This window comes from Neodiprion lecontei, chromosome 6, assembly GCF_021901455.1.
Source record: "Neodiprion lecontei isolate iyNeoLeco1 chromosome 6, iyNeoLeco1.1, whole genome shotgun sequence".
Lineage (NCBI taxonomy): Eukaryota > Metazoa > Arthropoda > Insecta > Hymenoptera > Diprionidae > Neodiprion > Neodiprion lecontei.
In genome coordinates, this window is record NC_060265.1 from 5,404,807 (window position 1) to 5,430,389 (window position 25,583).

Below are 25,583 nucleotides of genomic sequence, written 5' to 3' on the forward strand. Positions count from 1 at the left end.
AAATTCAACCACCCCAATTATACATACACACGTATACGCGCCGAGACACCGTCGGATTTCCATCGATCAAACACGACACGTTCTGGGTATAAAACGAAAAATTTTCCACCGGAATTCCACCGACGCCGATGCAGCCATATATTATACGCGTGTACAACGCGTCCTGCCGCCATTGCAGCTACCGTTTTTGTCACCCCAACGAGATAAGGGCTCCGTCGCTCCTACGGCTCAGGTGTAGGCGTAATACTACGCGAACAGATAATGATGTTATGTGTGAGTGTGTGGAAAAATATGCGTGCACGCATGAACGCCGCGTCCGTGTCCCGCAACGAGAGATGAACCACGTGGCATCGAAAAGTCACCTATTCGATGCGATAGTAATTTATTAGTATTATAATATATGGATGATTCCAGTCGATACGCGCGGGTGATGGATAGGAAATTTTTCATCTCATTTGCGAGGGATGGGGGGGGTGGGGGGTGGGAGGGGGGACGTTGATACGTTACACGCGTACGTGGACAAGAAAGTGGAGAGATCTCGACGATATTCTGGTTTCATGTTCATGGCTGAAAAGTATATCTCATTGATTGACTTGATTGACAAGGGTGAATTGTATTCGCGAGTCTACGATGATTTCGTGAGTAGATAAGGAACGGAGATGGGTGAGAAGAGAAGTGAAAAGAAGAATGGAGAGAGAGAGAGAAAAAAAAATTAAATCTACGGGATGATTTGCAACCAATGATACGATACGTATTTGCGCGTGTGTGTTTGTGGCGAACGGTAATGCAAAACGTCATCGCTGTACTCTTTGTATAATGAATATATAACGTGGAAATGAATCTGAGGAAATTGAAATAACACCGAGTTACCAAAGTCATTTTCTATTTCCATTGCCGGAAATAATAAGATCCTTTTTTTTTTTAAAAAAAAAAAACATTCCTTCCCCCTCCCCGCCGTTTCCCAATTATTTGTTTACAATCCAAACCGCGTGTTTCGAATTGATTTTCAAACTGGCGACGGTTCCGAAAGATGTACAGGCATGATGTGGACAAAAAATTGCAGCTCTTTGACTCTCCGAGAGAGGCGGAGCTGGATACAATCCCATTTCGTACCTTCCTCGTCGAGTCTACGTACGCAATATCTATCGCGTCGAGGAGAATCGACGACCCACCCGGCGTCCGATGACGGGCGCGTGGGCCAACTTCCGCCGGAAGACGTATCCCCCTTCCTCGCCCCTCGTTTTCCGCCTTCCTCCAACATCGCCTTCTCGGCTGACGCACCGCTACGACGGACCGGAAGGAAGCGCTCCCTGCCTCTCCGTCCACCCTATATATAGGATTCCTAGGTGTATACACACGTGCGTGCGTGTGCGTGTGTGTGTGGTATATGTATATTTATATACGCACGGTGTGTCCATGTGTTATATAGTAACGCGATCGATGCCCTTCCTCGACGTATGTACACACACATACCTGTTATATGCCGTTACGCAGGGATGTTCTGGGTAGGAAAATTTCAGCGACGATATATTTATCACCAATTTTTCCGATCGACAATTTAATTCGTGAATTTTCAATTTTTCCTCATCACGAACCGGCTGTTCGATATTCGTGATGTGAAATTATTTACACGCAGTTTAGTTATAAATTATAAACGAATGCAGTCGCTTCTTCTTTATTTTTTTTTTTTCTTTTTTACTCTTTTTTGAATATTTACTTTTACCGTATAATTATGTTATTTCTAGAGTCGAGAGAAGGGGGAAACATTATGCTACTCGATTCTCGTTCGGGTGTAACTCGCCTTACGTTACGCACTCACACTCGCGTGCGCGCAACGTTTCATAGCCGTAGCCTGCATGCCTCGTTCTTACTTGTATGCTATGCTGCCCCCATCGCCAAGGAGCAGACCGCCGAGCCGCCTTGCAAGACGGAAACCGGAAGTCTATTTTCGTTCGGCGAACCGAATTAGAATCCTTTATAGTTTATAGCTTCTCGGGTGCGATACGGATATACGTTTATGCCTTGGGTTATATGGTGGGTAGGTGTACACGCACGCGAATACCGTGTATTCCTTTGGAATTTCCCGTTCACGACGGTGTATCGAAAGATTTTTATATTCTCGTATTATCGTATCTTTGTTCTCTTTCTCTCTCTCTCTCTCTCTCTCACTCTGTCCCTCTCTCATCGATCACGCGTTATTCCAATCGAATAGATCGATGGATCTTCGCCGCTCTACATTTTCGGGAAATATACAGACGATAAGTATCAATCCGATCGTATCGAAGTAATGCCTGATTCGCGGGTTGTGTTTGACCGATGTGTTCGATACGTAGGTACACGAGTTTAGTTAGAAACACAAAGGTGAATAACGTACGGAGAAGACGACTACGGGTCCCGCGGTATTCAAAATGGCCCAGACTTTGGAATAGGAATTTGAAAAGCATGCATCGAAATAATTATTGTCCGGTGGAAACAACCCAGACGTCTCTAATGCGATTATAATTGCTTATCGCGTATACCTGCATCAATGTGTGTGTGTGTGCGCGCACGTGCGTATATACTCCGATGTGTATCCTTTCTTTCTTACTTTCTTTCTTTTACTTGCGTTCCTTTTTCCTTACTTATCCACTTTTTGGTCAACATTTTATAACCCTGCACCGAAGGCCTGTCCGGTTCTCTTCTTTCTTCACCTCGCGGACAATTCGTTATCCTCACAGCTGATCATTCGGCTCAATCGCGTGTCCGTATTCTATAAAAATAACTGCTGTAATATCTGGTAACTTTTCGTTGTTAAAAATATTTTTCTATAAAGTTATCGCACGAGACGCGATTCGGAGATGTTACTTAGCGCGTACGTTTTATTTTAACCCTACCAATCACGCGTGTATATCGCATTTATGCATACGTGACCGAATTCTCCTGCAACCGGCAGTCTGCGTACGATCGTGTATTACAGGTACAATCCTTGTACCTAACCGGGAACTCGAACCACCCACGCAAACTCGTCTCGTTTCTATCCCCCGTGGATGACGGAAGACAGTCTCGTCCTTACATCTTTAACTTTTTTATATTTGTATACCTTGTACGAGTATCACGGTGCAGCTGATATGCCGACCAGCTGATGTTGGACGGTGAGCGAGTGATCGAAGGTTAGTTTATATAATATATATGTATATATATATATATTGGTATTCGGTCGACAAGATGATGCGATTTCGTAGAAGAGATTCCACGCGAGAGACGCGCGACGCTTCGTACCTAACTAACGATCGAAGATTATTTTACGTATCACTTGACCGAAGGAACGGACGGACCAACCTTTAAATCAACCAACGTCCAAGCAGAGTACAGATAATTTATCAACTTGCGGGTTATAAACGCGGTTGGCTACTCCTAATCCTAATACGCGGCTCTATATCTCTTGTATTATTACTCGAGATACTGCAGGTAAATATTACTTGGGTGGATGTGTATATATATACATACATACATATATCTGTGCAAACATATTACGCATATGGTCTGTACGACGTTGTGGTTTCGTTCTTGGATCTTTCGATCCGTTACGGCGTTAAGAGAATCTGCAATCACCGAGTTTATTTTCGTTTAGAATTTCTTTGAACCTGTTATATTGGTTTCGTTTTTCGTTTCTTCTATCGAATTCCATTCCTTGGGTCAAAATATTTTTTCATATATGTATTTTGTTTTATATTTATACACGGATCCGGTAAACGGTTTCGTTTTTCCGAGCAAACAGTCGAAAAGAGATTAGGGTATACGTACTTTAACGTAGAATTTTTTGATATCGATGAATAAACAGTGAGCATGTTATTTTCTTTCTTTCTTTCTTTTTTTTTTTTTTGTTTTTTTTCGAAAAAATCGTTACTACGTTGTTTAACGTTCAAGTAATTCTTGAAATACCAGCGTTCCCGCCTGGCATAATATTGATTAAAAAACAAGAAATATCGCGGGAATTTGCAAACGTTTGAGCAATCGGATGGATGGGTTTGCAATTTCTCGGTAATGCATTCCTTTCCTTTTCTCTCTCATCTCGTCTCATCGAATATATATATATATGTAAATGTATATATACACATATGTAAGTCAGTAGCAGGATCATACAGAAATATTATACGATGCTCGGTCGCATAAAGTATAATATTTCACACCTCCGACGACACGGTTATATAGCTGTAACAGACACACGCAGGATACAATTTCTACATATATTGATATAGATATATTATTTTTATATTGGTCGTACATGCTGCATACACAATACAGACATGCATGTGTGTGTGTGTGAGCGTAATCATCGTGGCGGATGGGGAGAGTGAGATATACCAGCGAAGCTACGACATCCGTATCCTACCTAACCTTTAAATACGTTTCTACGGGTAAATAATAATGTTATTCGGGATGGATTTCCCATCTCTTAACGCGAGAGGCTGCACGCGGAATTACCGTGTCGAAAATTCGACAAGGTATCATTTATTAATTTCAAAATTACCTGCAATGCACGATCTTATTTGTTACTGTAGACACGCACACAATGATCACACTTCCTTTCTCATATTTATCATCCTATACGTGCATTCGTGTCGACCACTATTACCCCGGAATACCTATACTTTTTCGTTGGATTATGTATGTATGTATATATATATATATATATTATTCATAGTGTATTCGTTTGAAATTCCTTAGGATTCCGGAACACGGTTGACCGGATTTCTTGTCCGTGGCCGACTCGCGGGCAGAGATTACAATTCCCTTCTATCATTTTCTCTCGCTCTCTTTCTGTTTCTCTGTAACACGTGTACAGTATATATACACATTTTACATACATTCTTTCTCTGCGTCCATTCCGTTTTCCTATTTTATTTCACGCTTAGCCTGTCGTTCGAGTCACTTGTTCGTGGATCAAACGCGGTACGTCTGATATTCGAATGCTGGGATTTTATAGATAATGATAGTCTTAACAATTATTAACGTTTTCTATGTCTGTCTCTGTTTTTATAAACACATCATTTTTCTCATTCAACATTTTCTCTCCATCTCCATGATTGTTATTCCTTAAGCGTTTAAATTCGACAAGTTGACCCAACTTCCAATTCTGGAGCATGATACTCGGTAGGCACGGTTTGTTTGGATTTCTGTTTTTTTTTGGGGGGGGTGGGGCTGGGATTAATAAATTGATCACCGTTTATGAATTACAATTTTTTATTTCAAAGTAATCTACCTTACCATGTATAAAAATAATCTATATCACCTTTGAAATTTTTTTTTTCATTTTCTTTACTTTTTCTTGTACGTTCTAAAAATTACATTTTCCCGAATTTACATCTTGAAGAATCTTTCGGTACCTACATGTCGTTGTCGTTCAAAGAATCAATATGCCAATAATTTTTCGCGCGCTACGAATCGGATCAATAGCTCAATTCTTAACGTGAATACGGTGTTTAATTTGACAAAATCTATGCGAGGGGATCAATTCGACACTGTTATTCGTGCGACAATGATGGGATGAAAAGTAATTGAACAAAGCATTCCGGCATCCAGTAGAACCTCGTTATCGTCAATGGCAGGTTGTCGCGAGGATCTAAAAGAAAATTACAGCTTGAGAGAGAGAGAGAGAGAGAGTGAGAGAGGGAGAGCGAATAGAATAGAATAGAATTTTATTACCAGAGAGATGAGGCAGAGAAATTCAAGCCTCGGTCTCACAGATCGAAGGGTGAGCTCTTCATACCCTGCATAATACCATCTATTACAGCTGTATGCCTGCATATAAACGCGCGAGCGGTATATATAATAGATAACTTCTACCTGCAGTTGTGCCCAGGCAAAGATGTACGATCGCGACGTGCCGCGCTTCCAAGTTCGATTTTTTGTTCTTTGGTAAGGGCAAGGTGGAGGAACGAGGTATAAGGTATAAGGTATAAGGTATAAGGTATAAGGAAGGTGGAAGGCGTGTTCTTGTACGCTTGTAGATATCTTGGAAAAAGACGCGTGGGTCGCACGGCGATCCGGCCTGTCCGCCTCAATTTATTTCTTCCTAAAGGCCCGACGTTGCTGCGTGCACGTGGGTTCTCGAAAAGGCTCGTCGACGTCGACGTCGACGTTACTCCTCGAGCATTTATCCCCGTAATCCACGCCGAGCGAGTCTATCCCGAAATATAATAAGTGATCTTGGGGGGGAATTAACAAGTCGCAGATACAACGTGAACGTGAGTTCCTCGGTCACTTGGGCGTTTTTCAAAATGAAAAACCGTCGATTGCTTGACGTTTCGGCCCTTTGACGGAAGGGTTTGCGATCCTGATACCTACTTACGTCCTGTGACGCGTACCTGCAAGATTTAAGATTGGCCGCATTTTTTCTATTCCCGGCATCCTCGGACTCGATTTCGACTTCGACGAAAGCTCCGAACGACGTTACATCCGCGACTCGAGAGCGAAAATCGTCACGTTCCTCTTTATTTCTTTTTGGTTTTTGGTTTTTTTTTTTCTCTCTCTCTTTTTTTCTTCCAATTTTTATTACCCCAATCGTTAAGCGCAGTGGTTATAGGTTTGATTCATTATTTTATTATCACATACTCGTGCAGTTATGTACGATATGGAAATTTAACGATTCGTTGATTAACACTGCGATAATTAATAGCTGCGGGTATACCGCCGGTATCTGCGGATTTTGTAACATATGTCTGCGGCTGTGAATTTAAAACAATTTCAAAGAAAAGAGTTAGAAAAAAAAAACCGGTTTCATTAAAATCCCACGCATATATTATACGCGGACAAAAATAACGTTTATGAGTTTGAGACGATTTATATGTAGGTAGATGTGTATGCATTCATACATATCTATACGTATATATATATTGCTTGTATGCCGACGAATTTATTTGGTAATTAAATATCTTAATACGATATTTTTTGTATTTTATTTGTTTTACATTCGTACAAGGTGAATACATTACATATACTATGTGAAAATCAGAACTATACTGAAAAAGTTTCATTTTATAACTGCAGTAACACATTAATCAACAGTTTTAAACGTATTATACGATTATTCGGGTATGTACATTGATTGAAAACTGACGATATATATATATATATATATATATATATATATATATATATATATATATATATATATATATATATATATATATATGTGTGTAATATTACATTTACGATATTTTCAATCTCAATTCGAGTTACAATATGACTTGGCAATAGTTTATTCCCAGAAAATCGTGAAACCGCGAAACGGAAACTATTTGTACCCGACAACGTTTATACTTTCACGAAATTTCTTGAGTGGAAAAAAGAAAAGAAGAAATTGCCGCGAACATTTTTTCGTCTCCGCAAGCCTTATCTTTAATATGTAAATAATAATTTTTTTATTTTTTCTTTTTTGTTTTTTCTTCCTTTTTTCAACTATATAAACAATAATATTCAATTTCCTGCTTCGCAATCGCGGGAACGTGTAGGTAGAGACAGGTAGGTATTTATTCTTCGTCCGAATGTACGGTACCATCTACTCGAGTAGGTACCTGTATACCCACCTATAACTACAGATGCAGGAGAAGGACAGGTATAGCCGGTCCGTAATCCATAGGTGCAAGGTATACACACACGTTATGTGTTTATATACCTATGTACGTACGTATTTTTGTATCCACATACACACGTATACACCTCCGGATAGGTATATAATCCTTTCTTCGATTGACGGGATGCGCATTCGATTCAACTGCACCGGCGGACCGGAGGCTGAGGCAAAATGAGAAAAATAAGAAGCCGTAGAAGAAGAAGAAGAAGAAGAAGAAGGAGAAGAAGAAGGAGCAGCTAATTTAAAATCACGTTACACCCGTTCGGCTCGTTCCTTCACTCGGGGACCGATCTCCGTGGGCAGTGACTATAACTAAGCCTCGATTATCGTCCGAATGGACAATGGCCGACCGGATGTTGTCCGTGTTCTGCCCGACTCCTAAACCCACGCGATGCGCCGACGGTCGTCCGTCTGAAGAGGGTCGTCTCCCGGCGGTCCAGAGAGAAGAGAGTCCCCCAGGTCCTCTCTTACTCCCCCGCCGTTCTCACTCGGGGGCCGGGCGGTCGCTCCACGTATCGCCATATACAGGTGCAGCCGCGGATACACGACGAATTTAACCAAAGTTAACGGGTGCCCGGGCTGCCTGGGCCGCCCTCGGCCCAAAATGGTCATATCCCTCCTACCGTGGGTCCGGACGCGTAGGCAGGGGACCGCAGTGCCTTTGTGTGTTTGCTGTTTGAGAAAAAAGCAAAAAATAAAAAAAACAAAAAAAACGTTGCAATTTATCAAATTTATTTTTATTTATTCGTTATCGTATATCGTAGTATCTGTAATCGCGTATATTCTCTACCAGCGACGCTGCGGTGCGGAGTTATCGACGAAACGAGAGGCTATCGATCGATCGATCCTCTAGCTTATTGTTAGTTACACCTCTGGGTAGGTGGATAATAAATACACTTGACTCGGGAGAGCCTCGGAACGTACCAATAACCCCAGTCCGTCCAGACATTGCCTCGTACAACCAACTACTCGGGTAGCTTGGCACCTTTATCACGCGGCTGTGTACACACTCCACCTTACACCTACCCCCGGTGTGACAAAACAAATTTACAACCCACGCCCCCGGCCCTCGGACCCCCCGTGACGAGAAGGACTTGGACGAACGGTTGTCGTAGAGACTACGTATCCGATTCTCGGTCCGTGTCTCTCCTTCTCTCGTCGTCGTTCCCCGCCTTTCCAGAGTAGCTTGACGTTGGATGGAATAACGCGAACATCCAACTAATGGTGCGTTACGCGATGCGTAGCCCAGACTCTCCGCGGCTATATTATTGTATCGTTGCAATGTTGCAGTTTGGATATAATGCGGAGAACTTATCGGGGAAGGAAAGGAAAGGAAAGGAAAGCGCGTACCGCGGATAAGATGCAACTTATACGGTGGGTGGTAAGGCGATGTCGTGTTACTCGGGAAACGCGTAGGTATCGCAACGTACGACCAGGTGAAACGAGGGGCGTGGGCCACGTGGGATCGGCTCGCCGGTACGTAGGCTTTGCCCCCGCGAACCTGCACCGGCACTCGACCGAGTCTTTAACGTCGCACGGATCATACGCGTTACACGTACCTACGTGCACCGAAGGTGCGCGAGCGTCTGATATGCGTCTAGCCGCACACCCTCGGTCGCGTGCCAATTTGCCTCTTTTAACTCTACGGATACCAGACTTTCCGGCAAGATCTGTAAAACTAATTTTCATTTTAAAATGAGAATAGTCAAGGACTGAGCGGTAACCGAAACTAACAAATTTCTCTCGGTCTATCTCGAATTTCTTTACACTTGCCAAATTGTCGTACCGCGCGACGTGAGTGGTACTTGGGATGGAATTGGATCGGGCTTCGACCAGCTGCAGGTTCCTCGTTGTACGCAGTGTCGATCACGTTGACGACATCTGGCATCAGCGTCCGTGTCCGCGTACCAACGTCGTGGGAAATATTTTTCATCGCGTAAAGAAAAGCCTGTATAAGCGAGGATATTCTCTCGTTGTGTGTATATGTAGTATACATATATGTATATGTACATGTATACATGCGCGCAAGATCCGGTCGAGACACTCGGCTCTTCTACACATAGATGAATACATACGCGCGTGCATGTGGTATCGAGTGCCTGTACCATTGGCATAACGTGTAGTATCAAGTATGCGCCAGGCAATTGCGCAATTACGCCCTCGTGGCTAATTGCGGTGCTTTTCGGTACGCACTGTAAGGATATCGGAGCCACGTGCCCAACACCGTTTGGGACAATTTTTTCCGCCCTTGGGTGTCCTGCGTCCTTTGAAGGATACCGGCGGCTACACGTGGCGACAATTTACTTTCGGCATTTTCTATCTGCGGGAGTATGCGTACGAGTATATGTGCGTGTGTGTCTGTTTAAGAATTATAGAAATTTAGCGAATTCGCTTCTATCACATACATAACCTTATTAAACATGTAACACCTAACGACATGGTCGTAAATCTCTGCAATTGTTTAAAAAGCGTGACAACGTTTTCTGGTTTGTTCCAGTTCGTCGAGCTCGGGATTGTCACCAGTATCGAGTACAATCACAAGTCCGTTGAAACGGCGAGAAAGGGGCAAGAAGTTTGTGTGAAAATTGAACCGGTTCCCGGCGAAGCGCCGAAGATGTTTGGCCGACACTTCGACGAGAAGGACTTCCTCGTCAGTAAGGTAATAGACGATAGAATAATCAAAAACACAGCCTGCGTGCCCTTTGAATTGTTTAAAAGAAAAAAAAAAAAAAAAAACTACCAAATGTTTTCAGACTTTTATCTTAACCCTAACCCGTGCCTGTGATAGTGAGGATTTCTACATTTAAAATTCACGTGTTTCGGACACATTCTCAGTATATATTTTACTGTACAAGAGTAATAATGGTTGAGAAAAATTTATCATTGCGAGATTTTAGTGGACATCAGTGCTACTGTCCGAGAAAAAAATTCACATCATTGTACCAGGCAATACATAGGCAAATTGAACTTTTTATAAATGGATAAAAAAAAAAAAATCATGTATATATTATTGCTCTTACAATAAAATACATGCTGAGAACGTGTCCGAAACACTCGTATTTCAAACGGGGAAATCAGGCACAGGTTAGAGTTGAAATAAAAGTCTGAAAAAATAAAGGAATCGCTTTTGAATTATTTAAAGTTGACTTCGGGGGTGGCTCGTAAAAAATCGTCAACACAGACTAAACAAGGAGCACCCTGTTGCCCCACTCATTCGTCGAATACGAAATTTATAACGACTCTCGTCTCGTCGACCGAGTCCCTCCACCCTCGAACCCTCCCTCACGATTTTTACCTGTATTTTGCGCGCATCGTCGCCTCGAATCGACGTCGACATCAACGAAGTCGGAGGCAGGCACGTCGCCGTGGGAGCTGGGCAACCGATCCTCCTCCCCGAGGCGCGGGAACCCCTCCTCGGAAGTAGCCGAGCGTAACCGAGTTCAGCCGAGCGTGGGTGTCGGGGGAAAAGAGGTTAAGGGAGGAAGAAGGGGGGAGCGGCCCATGCGCTCGGGGCTCATTCATTGAAATTCGTCAATGAACGGAGTCAATGGCGGCGGCGGCGGCGGCGGCGGCAGCTCTGAACCACTCCTGAAACGCGTTCCCTTCGTGTTCGCACCGTTATGGCTGTGTAACTGCTACATACACGCACACGCACGACCCTGTGTGTGCGACTAATTTATGTTCGTCTCTTAATGCTCCACATCGGGACTGCCGGTTCCGGTCGTTTCACCGTGCACGGTATATATATATATATAACGCGGAACGTTATACGTATAGACGTAAATTCACGACGGATTATTTTTCAACCGTAATTGCTGGTGCGGAATATATGTAACCACGGATTAAGAGAGAGAGAGAGCATGACACTTGTGCAACGAATTCCGCAAATTCGTACGTTATAAGTCGAGTTTACTGTGTAATATCAGTCCGTTAAGGAAAGAGAAATGAATTTCACCAAAAACTAGGGAGCGAAAATTAAAAAAAAAAAACAAATTATTAATTTCCTCTTTTTTATTTATCCGTTTGCGTGATTCGAAATTGCCTAAAAAGCGCAATAGGTACTTGACATATTTTTTTATATATATGCTTTTTCTTTTTTCTTTTTCTTACTTTAACGCACGGAGGCGGACAGGTATTTGGACATTTGAAAGACGTGGGAAACCGGGAACGCGAGGAGAATTAGTGATGGTATACGGAACCTTGGCGCGCGACCTTTTCTCTTATAACATTTTACGCGTCGTCGTCGTCGTCGTCTTCTTCGTCGAATAGCTTAGCGTAAATTTCACCTATTCCACTCGTACGTATACGCGATGTATCGCCTGTACCTAGGCATCAATATCACAACCGATCTATACCGATGAAAGAAAGAACTCGGCTCGTTGTCGGATAGGAAACTGTGCGAATCGTTATCTCGATCCTTTCGCTTTGCTGCAACGTCGACGCACAAACGACGTATGCGACGCAGAGAGTATGCATAGGTGTACGTATATACGCGCGTGTGTGTACGCAACAACGTGTAATACGGACAACGTCTTTTGCCTCCGCAGCATCGTCGTCTTTTCTACCTTGGCATTTTCAGCGTAGGTAGGGGATCCCTGTGGGTGGTTAAATGGTGGGCAAACGCAACGTATAAAGGCCGCTGTCGCTGGGTAGGCGAGAGCGTATTTTATTAATGAAAACGGTTCACGGGGCCCACGCCGCAGCGCCGTGTCTCTCTAATTTTCTCTCTTTATACTACCGACGAGACGCGTGTTATACCTGAGTGCAAGTCTCGAGTTTCGATACCGGTGCAACCGACACGTTCGGATCATTTTCACTCCTCTTATACGATTGTGAAACAGCCGCACGTACCTGCCTGTATAACCCTTGCTGCAATTGTCACAACAACGTCTTTTTATTCTTCGTCTTGGGTATGTCCCGAGAGAACGTGCGGCTAACTAACTACAGCGACGGATTGTCTACGTTGAAATTTTCAACTACACGCATCATTTTTTTTTACATTCTTCTCCCTGCTTTTTTTTTTTTATTTTCTTTTTCTTTCTTTCTTTCTCGACCCTCGATTCGTCCCTAGACGAGATAACGATCGCTACGGAAGCTGCAGGAGACTGCGGTTTCCGGGGACGGCTAGACGGGATGCGGGTCTTCGTGCCTATGAGCACGTGGTTATGCGGGCGATTGGATGGATGGGTATAGGTGTAAGGTGCAGGTGCAGCGGGGCCTTATCTTTGCGAATCAATCCGAAATTCTTCTTCCATTTTATCCTTTGGTCAAAGCGCCCTTCGTTCACTCTTTCAGTCACGCGTTATTCGTGTGCCGAGTCGAACTTTTATAACAGGATAGTATTTTATGGTTTTTAAGGTCGCTCGTTACGAATATTATATCAGATTTCGAAAATTCAAGATGCTGGATGTAAGACGGTGGACGTAGACTTCAAGTTTCGTCGAATACGGTCAAACAACTCTATGCAGGGATTTCCAGGCTCGGTGATTAGAGTTGCCGTACTGAATTTTCAAAATCTGACTTCAGATTCGCAATCACCGGTCCCAAAAACTCCTGGACAGAGTTTTTTTTGTCTCCGAATTAGATCGAATTTGAAATTTTCATTTTTAATATCGAATCCGGCGTTTTGAATTTTGAAAACCGGTTTTGAGATTGAGATCAGCGACCCCAAAAACTTGTAATTTATTTAAAACGTGTGCATGCGTAGAGAGGTAATTTTCTCGGAAATGAATTATTCCTTCAATTTTCACCATTATTTTCAATCAATTTGTTTCTAACAGTAATAATTTACATTACGTCGCAACCATTACTCTAGAGCATTGAAAACCTATCAGTATATCATCACAAATAGCAATACACCGCAAAGAAATATGTTTTCAAAGTTCTCCAAACATACAAAAAATGGATATAAAATAGTTGTTAAGAATACTTACAACTATGACTCAAAGGGTTAATATCGCTGCAACACTCACGTATAACATTATAAGTATTTATAGTATGAAGCAGAAAACTAGACGTATACATATATAGATGCAGGTTGTGCTTCGTTACGCCAGTTTTTATATATATACACACATATACATATATATACACGTAAGTATTTTCGTGTGGGTGTTCGTGCAGATTTGACGAGGGTAAAAAGGCGTGTATTATTGTTGTTGCATAGATACGGTGAGAGGTGGCTAGGAAATGTTATCATAGATGTAATATACTCGCGTTTTACTCGGTTATCGAAACCGCCGGACGACCTCGTCTCTCCGATCCGATAGTTCTGCAATCGATAACTTATATGCACGTGTACGCATCACGCACACTTGTTACATGCGCGTATACGCATTCACGCGTCTACCGCATATCGCAATGATATTTATAACGATCGGTTCGAACGGTGTATGTATAATCAGATGCTGCCGTTTACCTACGACAGTCTTGGCTAACGGTGCCTGAGCCAATTCAGCCCAATTCGAATTCTCTACAATAATATAATAATATAATAATATTCGCGTTACAGTTTTTTAAACGTTGCTTAACTCTAGTGGGTATAACGCTCCGGCAGAATCGCATATAACAGTCGTACAAGGTGAAATTCACCCTAGAAGTGATATTTTGCTTGCAAAATGAGGTCTAACGATCTTTAAAAAAATATCAGGGTACTGTTTAGGGATCGCAGAAAAAGCTCTCTCTCATATTGTAAAATATGAAAAAATGGTCTTCATTTCGCACGAAGAATGGCGCCAAGAGGCCCCATTTCCACGACTAAGAAACTCCGCGAAGTGTTTGAAAATTTTTTGAATGAAATTTACCCAAATAACAACAGTGATACCGCATCAGCATTTGTTGCACGGCATCGTTACGGGCATAAGTTTTCACCCATTCCCGTCACTCTCGCATATCTTTAATTGTACAGCGATGTTTCACGGTCTTCTCTATAATTTTATCTTGGCGGGTCAATTTGCAAATTGACAAGCGAGTAATGGGCGTGAAACGAAAAAACTCACGCGGGAGGTTATCGCGTTTCCCGTTTCAAGGCGTTTCCCCGCTAGAACGGGGCGAGGTCGGTCAATTCGCGTAATGGGACCCGCCCCTGGTAATCTAGGCACCCAGGGTGCGGACACCGCGCCCTGAACACGGGCCTCGAACGCGTCTCGTGCTTAGAAGCCCCGGGTTTCAGCGGCGGTAAGTATATTTAAGTAAAACACGCGACCGCGGGGCTTGTTTGCGTAATAAACAATGTCACACCCACGCAGCGTCAGCTTCCTTCCTTTTTCGATCGGTTTCTTTCCACGGCATGTCGCGTTTATCGCAATCAAACTATAATTGCTAATTAGTCGCGATAGCGATTAGCCGTGCTCGTACAAGATCCAGCCATCCCTCTCAACGCGACGAATTAATCATCCAGCGTGATTGTTATTCGCTTTATTTATGATTCGTTCGATCCGCGTACGTACCACCTACCCCGTAAGCAAAATCGCGGTGATCTAACCGTCATTCCGAACCGCAATAACCGACCGGCAGTGACGGAATTCATGTTCATGACGACGGTCTCGAGATGGGTATAAAAATAAACGTTGCGTCACACGGGGTGATGATTTTTCCTACTTCTTTGACGCTCGTTTGAAGTGACGATCGACGTGGGTGCGTTACGTGTGTGTATCAAAGTTCTGCAATCTTGTTGAAGAATAAAAAAAAAAAAAAGTCAGAGATGTATGTATATGCCGCTCTCAGGCACCGCGAAACGGACCAGCAGTCTCCGATTTCGTTTACTCGTTCGGTCGTTCATTCATCGGACAGACGAACAGTCAGTCGGGCGCCTCGCCCTCCCCGGGTTTTCCTCTCCTCATTGACGAGAGATCGAACGCCGGAGTGAAACCCCGAAACCTCCCCCCCCGACGACCCCGCGACGGCCACCAAAAAGTCTGCGGTCGGATCGTTTGCGAGCGGCAAACTTTGGCCCTGTGACGTGTAGGTATTAATTCGGCAGCTGCCTCGATACCCGGGGATGGATACGAGCACCGTCAGCTCGTAACCCAGTTTCGCGAGGCGGTTGCTGCTGCTGATGATGATGATTATTATGATTATTATGATGGTGATGTTGATATCGACGTCGACGACGATGATTCTACTCTTCTATACCTATACGTACGTGCGTTATAAACGAAAGCTCCGTTTCATTCACGAGCTTTTCTCCCATCTAACTGGGTCAAGATGGGGGATGACGACACGAACGAATATCTAACGGGTGGGCTTTAGTGAAAAATATTCAGAAATTCGGTAGAACCTGCGGTACCTACTCGAAATTATCGTAGTCTCGTAAAGTTTCGAATGTTGCGGAAATATTTTGCTGTACGTAGAGGTCAGGGATGTTTTTCGAAATTAACGGCTATTAGTTCAACATCTGTTATTTTTTGTTTCAGCGATACTTGAGGATACAGTTTTAATTTTCATTACGTTTTTTGGATAGTTCGAAATATGCGAAAATAAGGGGCTTTAGATACCTACCTAATGTCAATTTTGCGGAATTCTAGTACTTGAACGATTTCTTTTATTTATACGTATATATATATATATATATACATATATATGTATATATTTTTTTATATATTTTTTTTAAAGTACGCTGAGGGGACAAAAACGATTTTACCAAATTTGTTCAGTACACAGATACGCAGGTAATGATTCGTCCTTTTTCTCATCAACTACAGAAAACTTCCAATCTAGACATTTTCGCCCTTTTATCTGATTTCCCGACCTGAAAAGCGCAACATCTACGATCTAATATTTTCTTGGCCCAATTTGATGGGGGAAAAAACGTGTCATCTTATAATATCCCCGTTCGTACGGCAAGCCTCCGGGATTCCCGGAGTTCGATGCTCCTGGTCCGGAGGTTCTAGGGGGATGTTGCAGGCACCCGTAAACAGACACACCTATACAGTCGAGAAACGGGGACACGTCTGACGTCATTCATCCCCCTGGCAACGCCCCGGAACCGACAGAATCAGGTCAGCGTTGCCCTCAATGAAAATACTCGAGCCGAACCAAACTTCGCTACAGCAAGCTCCGTTATCGGTGTGCGTGTAATCTGTACCTTTGCTCATGCCTGTCGTAGTCCGGATCTATAAAAGCGGGACTGTTGTGCGTCTGTGTGCAACCCGAATAACGTACATCGGCGTGGAAAAATACATTATTGCGAGGGCAATTCATTCGTTTATTCATTCATTCATTCGCTCATTCATTCATTCATTCGTCCGTTCGTTTGTTCCCGCTTGCGCGCGTATGTAGGTATGTACAATTTGGAGCGAATGAAAAGAGAGAAACGTTGCGTACAATATGTCACGTAATAATCGTCCACCTCGCTTGACGCCGGTCCGGCTGTAGGCATATGTTTCATACATACGTGTATATGTATGCGTGTATATACGACGGTGAATGAGGCGAGCGTGTAATAGCTGCATAGCGTAAACCGGCACCATCTGCGGACAGGAAACACGCCTCGGTTTGATCTCGGGCTTTTTTCTCTTTACTCTCCGAAATCCGGTTGCCGAACTTGCGTCGTATCGCGTATCCTCTGATATTGTAACGTCGGCACCGTCGAACTAGCGTAAAACATGCTTGCATGTATTTATTTTTACGTAATTGTTGCGTAATACGATCGTACAAAGAGAGATTAATTATACGCTACATTTATCATCGATCAGCCAACTAGATCTTATGATTTCTTGACTTTAATGCGCCGTTTTACCGACGGTGCATGTACAGAGTCACTTCCGGTATACGTGTTTCACCCGACAACGAGAGTATCGGACCTCCCCGGTTCGTGGATTTTGCTTAACGTTTAAAGATGTTTCTTGGTTTCAAAATACAACCCTTTCACCACAGATCCGAGGTAATGATACGTCCTCTTTTTTACACTTGAATCTATAAGATTCTAGTCATTGAAACTTCAACTGAGATCTCGAAAATTGATATTCAAGGGAAAAATACACGACAGGTTTAATTTTTCACGGCAATTTCACCCATCAAATTCACGATATTATCAATTTTATCCTCCGTGAAAACATGGAACTGTGTGGATATCACAGGTTTCATATTTTAGACCAAGGAAACGATCCTAGGAGTTTGACGGAGTTTCGGGTCTGACAATCTCCTTCTGAGATTTCAAAATTCAACTCCTACAACTCGGGACTCGGAATCAACCCTCGAAAGAATTGGGTCATTGGGGCAGGGATGACGTCACTGGTTCCCATAGCGACGAGCCGAGGACGTCACGTGACACGTGTAACCCAGTTTTTTTTCTACTTCTTACCATTTCCTGCTTCTTCGAGGTTCCTCGTCGCCCGGATCAAACCCGTCAACGGTCGAATATTTTTTGTTACACGAGAACGAACGAGGATATCTATAGAACGAAATTCGATTTCAAACTTCAGGGATTCTTCATCCATGAACGGTCTTTGTCCCTGCAGTTGGGTGTTTGAGGCAGGGCTGCGTTTTGTGCGTTAAACGCATTTAGTATGCAAGGACTCGCCGAGCGGAGGAAGGAAGAAGATTCGACGTCCGGTGACCACCTGCGGTCTCCACCGTCCACCCTATCTATCTCCTTCTTCCTTTTTTGCCTAGAGACTCTGTCTTCCGGCGCATCCACGGGCACTTCCGGTATTCACGGAAATTCTTCCTTCACGGCTTACGGGACACGCGTTCCTACCGCCATGCAGCTCTTTCGGATCTACCTCGATGCATTCATTCATGAGGCTGGTCGGGCTTCCTTTTTTCTCCCTCCCTTCTTTTTCTTATCTTTCACTTATCGAAATCAGCCCCCACCCCCTTTTATTATTATTATAATAGAAGGTATCGTAATACCTACGCGACTCGAGGCGGCCCGACAAAGCCGATCCTTTCACCAATAAATATCTTATTCTCACCTTGCACACATTTCTATTCTATATTCAGTTTTCCTTTATCACGTACGTCATTTTGTCGCCTCCCGCTTCGTGAGCTTAAGTTTAACCACGCATACATTGAATCGGTTTACGCCTTCTAATGTACAGCCAATTTAAATAAACGTTGAGGAAAAACTGCACTTCACATTTTGTCTTATCTTTTCTTTATGTACATATATGTATATTGTATATGTATTTCTAAATTTACACGTGAATATTATACGTATAATAATTGCTATGGCAAACGCGATTCAAACTCTTATCGGAAATTGGCATTTATTAACCGCGTTACGTATCTGATAGAACGATGATAAACAGTCGTTTGATTTACGAATGAAAAAATCGATGTCGAAATCTATACTGCTTGCAAAAATTTCCCTCAGAGAATAAGGGAAAAATATGTATGTAAATATATATATATACTCGTATGTATTGTCGTAACGTTTAATATGCTTTATCTTCACAAGTAATCGTCATTCAAGATTTATTTTTCTCAAATTTATCCTCATGCTATATATTGTATCTAATCCACTAACAGTTTATCCTTCATTTCTATACATGTATCAGAATTTCTCCCACCATTTTTTCTTGCTTTTGTCCCCAGCCTCTCACGCTCTCTTTGTCTTTCTCTTCCCCTCTGCCCCTCTCATCGCTCCACGGCAGTCAATTTTACTCGCCTCTCGGGCTGTACGATTCTTCTCTTTATAAATCCAGTCGACTCAACTTCCGCCCTGTGCAGAGCTGCAGCGGCTAATGTATGTATACGGTGTACCCGAGGACCGCCGGAAAATGAAGGAGTATATTTTTATCCCGTCGTTGAATTATAGTTCTACATGATTATTACGCCCTTCTCTTTTACTTACAAGGATCAAGCATTTTTATACGGGGAAAATATTGAATTTAATTTTCTCTTCACATTTCTGTTACAGATAAGCAGACAGAGTATCGACGCGTGCAAGGATTACTTCAGGGACGATTTGCACAAAACGGATTGGCAGTTGATGGTAGAATTAAAGAAACTCTTCCAAATTCTCTAGTCGATAAACGAGTTTTATACACACTTACCACGAGCCGGCAAAGATGACGGTATGACAATGCGCGGATGGCAACGAGAGAAGGAGAAGCTAGTAAATAATAATAATAATAATAATAATTACGATAAAAATAACAGCAACAACAACGATAATAACGTTACACGTGACAAATATACCCAATACGCGGTATCTGCACCCGACATATAACCCCGAGGTGTTACATACACGTGTACGTCTACCTATAAAAGTAGGGAAAAACACATGTGTTAACAAATAGAGAGAGGGAGAGACGTTAGATTTGCGAATAATCGTTCAGTATTTATACCGACCCGCGGCAGGTGAAATTCTTATATTTACAATTATATCGGCGACATTTTGTGTGTTTTACGAACTGAGAATAACGCGGACATGGAAAATGTTGACAAAAAAATATGACACGTGTGTAAAACTTGGCGTGATCGTTACGTCTATGTCCCATGCGTATAGGTATGTGTATTCGTGCGCTGTGCTACCTACGATAATGTACACCTATTATACCTACGTATAACATGATCCCTGCATACACGCTTATCCACGTATATATAGGTATACACGAAACTTGTGTATACGATGATGGAGTCGTAAATCAACCGGATACAGTTGTCGACTAATTTTTCACTTCCGGGAAGCCTGCAGCAGCACCACCACCACCACCAGCTTTAGCAGAACCGACATCGTCGTCATCATCATCGTCATCGCCCGTATACTGTGTACACGTAGCTACACTAATATCCAGGTATATGTCACGTATACTCACGTAGGTACGTAGAGGGTGGGACATTTAAAGTTTTACAGAGCAATGGCACTCCCAACTATTGGTGATATCGGAAAAAAAGAAAAAGAAAAAAGTTTTTGGAAGTAAGTTGTATTGTTCGAGAAGAACGTCGTGCAGGATAATCGTTATTTTTTCGATCTAGGAGACAAAGCCACTTCAAGGTCAGCTCCACTTTTTCAAATCTAGCCGTTTATTCTTTATTCTAATGACATCGTTACCGACGTAACGACGAGTTCATTGGTCTATGATACAAGGTTATTTCTAATCGGCCAAAGTATGAAAATAGTCACTTTTAAACGATTTACGTGCGTTTCGTTGGGTCAATCGAAACATTTCTTCACAAAGTACCATAAAAAGAAATCCAGTGATGTCAAATCTGGCGAACGAGGTGGACAAGCCGCAGGGCAGGCTCGTCCTGTCAACTTTTCGCCAAAAACATCACTCGTGACTTGTCTTGATTTTTCGACTATTTTCATACTTTTCGTGAACAAAATGACCTTGCATTATAGATCAATGAACTCGTCTCTACGTCAACAATGTTGTCGTGGACAAAAAACAAAACAGTTTTTTGAAATAAATAAAATGCACGGTTTGATTTAAAAAGTGGAACGTTGACCTCGTGACGTGGCTTTGGCGCCTTGGCCGAAAAAAATTACGATAGTCCCGTACGACGACCTTCTCGAACAATGCAACTTTTCTCTCAAACTATTTTAAACATCAACAATAGTTTTAGCGCTATTGCACCGTAACGCTTTAAACGCTTTAAACCCTGCATGTATTTTATTCACGCCCATACACACACTCGATGGTGTAACAAATGCGGGATATAGTTTCTTTCTGATTACCGGATTAAAATTTTTATACAATAGAACCTCGCTTGTCCAAGCCTTCGATTAACCGAGGTTCCGCATTATCCGGGAAATCCTCTCCCCATGTTACTTCGGATAAACGGAAGTTCTACCGTGTTCCGTTATCGGTTTTTCTACGTGTGTCAGATCTTAGAAAAAGAGGTAGAAAAAAAATACAATGAAATAAAATATCCGCATCACTTTTGTATACGCAAAATCGTATATTATATCAGTCTATACACATATTTATAATGTATATGTATATTGTAAATCAATTAAATCGATCGATTATATTATAATTAGTCTAGATTTTAATATTTTTTAATCGGTAATAGTTGTACAAGCTAATTGTTTGTGGGGTTACACAGTCACGGGTATGATATTTAAAATCCAAAATTTAGGCCGTATGATACTTGTGACACATCGCGTAATATACGAATACAGAATACGCATGAAATAATGAAAACAAAGAAACTCACGCACAATTACATTGGGAGAGGAGCAAAGGAAACGGTTTTAAGTGACTCGTTCGCTACGTGTATAGACCAAGATGAAAATGCGTATTCTTATTTGCTTGTTGATACATGTAACTGTTTTTTTTTTTAATTTTACATGTTTTCTTTCCGTCAATTGTTTTGCGACTTTATTTAATTTTATTTAAATCTTTCAAATTTTATTACTCTCTTGCCACTTATTTTTATCTGATTAATTCACCAGCTTTAAATCCGCGGTGGTTATAATTGGATAATTCACGTGTTGCGGTACAAGCGGCCGGATGTTCAAAATACGATTACATTAAGTATAAAATAATACAGTACAACATTATTGTGTACACAAAGAATAAAACGAAAAATAGAGAGAAAAAATAAAAGAAAGAATGACGTGCGCGTGTGCATGTGAACGAAGCATAAACGAACACATTGCGAAATTAATTTGTTTTCTTTTTAAATTTTTTTATCACTATTATTATTATTAATTTTCTTTTCTTTTTTTTTTCTCTCCTCTTCTTCACCAACAATCTCTGCACGCAAATTAAAACTTCACACGTACACACATCGTCAGCTAAATTTTATCTAAACTGCCGATGCCAAACAGGAAATGGTATACATACATCATACACATACAATGATATTTTCTCGCCTATAATTTATCTGTGTAGTATTTAGTTTTGAATTTATTTTTTTGTTTTTCTCTTGTTTCATTCTTTCTATTTATCGTTAAAACAAGCGAAGAAATCTTTTGATCAATCGAGAATTCAAGCACTGGTTTATCCCTGAAACGTTTCATTGGCTTTTCGTTCTCGTCTTCTGTAAAATGTAACGTAAGTATTGCGTAACTAGTTTACCTCGGTCGCGTATATTGTGTTTATAAATTGAGTACATACCGCATCTCACAGCCACGGGATGCGGGATGAAAAGAAAATTTGTTTTTCTCTGTCGAATACGAAATACGTGACGAGGTTTTTTCTTTTCCTTTTCTTTTTCTATTGCGAATAAACAAAATATTACGAATACCGCAAATAAAATTTATGCACGACAAAGCCGCGGGTCCTTCGAACGAACTCTTATTATATGTATATACACATATGATAAGCATATGTGAGGTTCGACGGATTATAGGTATACTGGAAGTATAAGGAAGTGGATTGTCAGGTCGGAGAGAAAGCTGGCTATGTTGAACGTAGACGTTTCTTAGGAATAAATAACGATAGTAATAACAATGATGATAATGATAATGGTAATAGGATAAATGACGATAACAAGCGAATAGTAATGAATATATGAAACGAAATTATATTGTACAGCTCGAGATGCGGGTTAGGTATAATTATAATCGTCGCCTCGAGTTTGCTGAGTAATTATGAAGTCACAAAATTAAGAATCGCAAAAATCACTGTAGAATTGTATAACTATTATAATAATCGTATTATAATATACGTAGGTACATACATATTATGCAACTCGACACGCATGTATATATCCATACCTACAATAACTACGTAAGATTATTACGTTATGTAAATCTAGCTAAAGGTAGAGGGTTGTGTGTCAGCCCCTCTCACATCTGCTCCGCGACTCGTGCCGAGCGAATATATCCTATATTATATTTACTATGCGTGTACGTTTGTGTATGCGTATGCACGTGCGTGACGTAGAAAATTATGTCACTTGTGCATCTGTACATATTATATACACGTACATGTGCGTACGCGTACGCGAGTGTATGTTTTATATAAATATATAAGCTCTTTATACATGTATAAAATTGCGTATACGGAATGGTAAAATCAAAAGTTAGAAAGAGGAAAATGACGGGAAGGGGGGGGGGGGGAGGGACTACGAGAAAACGAAAACTTAGAAACGAAATAAGAAAAGGATAAGAATTTAGGAAAAAAAAAAAAAATTTGCCAAGATAATAATCGAACCTTAAATATTTTTAATCTTTTACGTAATATATATGTAGGCATAAAATAAATCTGAGGAAATATGAAAAAAAAAAGAAACGACAGTCAATATTAACGTACGCTGTTTAATTAAGAATTTTCGAAAATTTTCGCGCACGCATCGAGCGAGAAGTGTGATTAATTTTTTCTCGATATTTGTGAAAATTTATACATTTTTTGTTACACTTCCATTAGTTTTTTTTTCTTTTTAGCGTTAAGTTATACAAACGAAGAATTAATAACTGTCGCGGTCTTACTCGATATTATAAAATATATCCTTAATTCGAAAATTCATTTGCCTGTAATTTTTGAACATTTATTATTATTCTAGTATCCATGCGTGGTCTTTACGTTACGACGACCGCTTTTACTTTGACCGCACCTGTCTATAATAATAATAGGGCAACTCTCAGGAGGAAAAGTTTCCAAAGTCCAAGCTATTGACTTACGATTTTACGTTAAAAAATTGAAAAGAAAAAGGGAAAAAAATCACAGGATTTCGACAGCAAAACCAATTCGATAAATGTGAAAATTTTACTCATACCTACTTATTTATTTTCGTCGCGTCACTTATACGTACATACATAATATACCGTCGATTTCAGTGATATCCGGAGTCTCGATCCCTCCCCATCGGATGTACGCTGTGCGCTATACAACAGACTTACTTGTATAATATAATCGACGGTGTGGGCACGGTTCAATCACCTGGACATGAAAATTTGGAATATATCCGCAGGACTGAATCGGTGAACGTAAATGGGATTATAGCATTTTTTTTTTTTTTTTTTTCTCTCAGTTTTACCGATGGAAGCATCGAACCTCTTATACCTTCCCGAATCTCACCGTATACACAGTATATACATTAGAGTGGTTCACAAAAAAAATAAAAAATAAAAATAAAAACTCGAAAGTCGGACCTCTGAATCACTAAATCCGATCGAGCTCAAATTCACAGGTGATGTTTATTTCGTTATAAACCACAGTTTTATAAGGAAATCCGCATTGAAAAAAAATACATTACATTTTTTTTTTTTTTTTTTTTGTTAACCACTCTAATGTACATGTATACGTACACACATATGTATATCTCGACGACATTGTCCGCATGTAATATCGGACTCTTTATTGTAGGTGGGGGGGGGGGGATATTTACCCGCCTCTGTACAATAATCCCTGCTCAAACCCCGGGCCTACTTGTAGTTATATTCACACATATGCCCAGAGAGATTATCATATTGCGCGAGTTGAACATCTAAACGCGTATCGCGTGACTTTGGCAAACGAGCGTACGTCAGTGTTTGCGCACGCGTGTGTACGTTTATGATACATATGTAGGAGTATTGTATATGGGATCGTGGAAGACGCGACGTTCCCGAAGGGGGCACGGTTCTTTCTTACATACATACATGCATGCATTCGTACACAGATAGGTTCCGCGATGTATATTACGATAGTTTGGCATGAATGAAATTTGCAAGGCACGGATCTCCTTATGGTTCTCTGTTCAATGGACAATAAAACGCCGCTTGCCGCCGCGTGTCTTGACCGATTCCAACAGCAGCTCGACACTTACGTAATAACCAACCGCGCGTAATCTGTTTACCAATACCACTCGCACATAACGAACTTGTCCTTGTATAACGGTAATAACGAACGAGAAGGCCTCGCTTTCTAGCGGGAGATTAGAACGAGCCTCGAACACGATCAAGACACCCGAATATCCGGATGAGATTTACGCGAGTTAAATCTTTCGTCGATCCACAATTCAAGACAGATTTGAAAAAACTAACGCGCGTACCGAAGAGTCCTGAAACCGGGAAGTTTGACAGCTACTTCCGTTCGCAATTCAAAATTTTTCCAGCACGAGCCTGGTCGAAGACTTTCCTATCAGG

At 41.5% G+C, this 25,583-nt stretch overlaps 1 protein-coding gene across 1 annotated transcript in view; it reads left to right on the forward strand.

Annotated features, from left to right (window-relative positions):
• LOC107222411 (eukaryotic translation initiation factor 5B) overlaps positions 1 to 23,355 on the forward strand; it is a 57,903-nt gene extending 34,548 nt beyond the window's left edge. Inside the window, exons 17-18 of the mRNA XM_046743381.1 lie at positions 10,113 to 10,274; positions 19,479 to 23,355. Coding sequence (XP_046599337.1) covers positions 10,113 to 10,274; positions 19,479 to 19,586 — 270 coding nt within the window. The 3' untranslated portion in view covers positions 19,587 to 23,355. The remainder of the gene's footprint in view (positions 1 to 10,112; positions 10,275 to 19,478) is intronic.
• Positions 23,356 to 25,583: the final 2,228 nt, after the last annotated feature.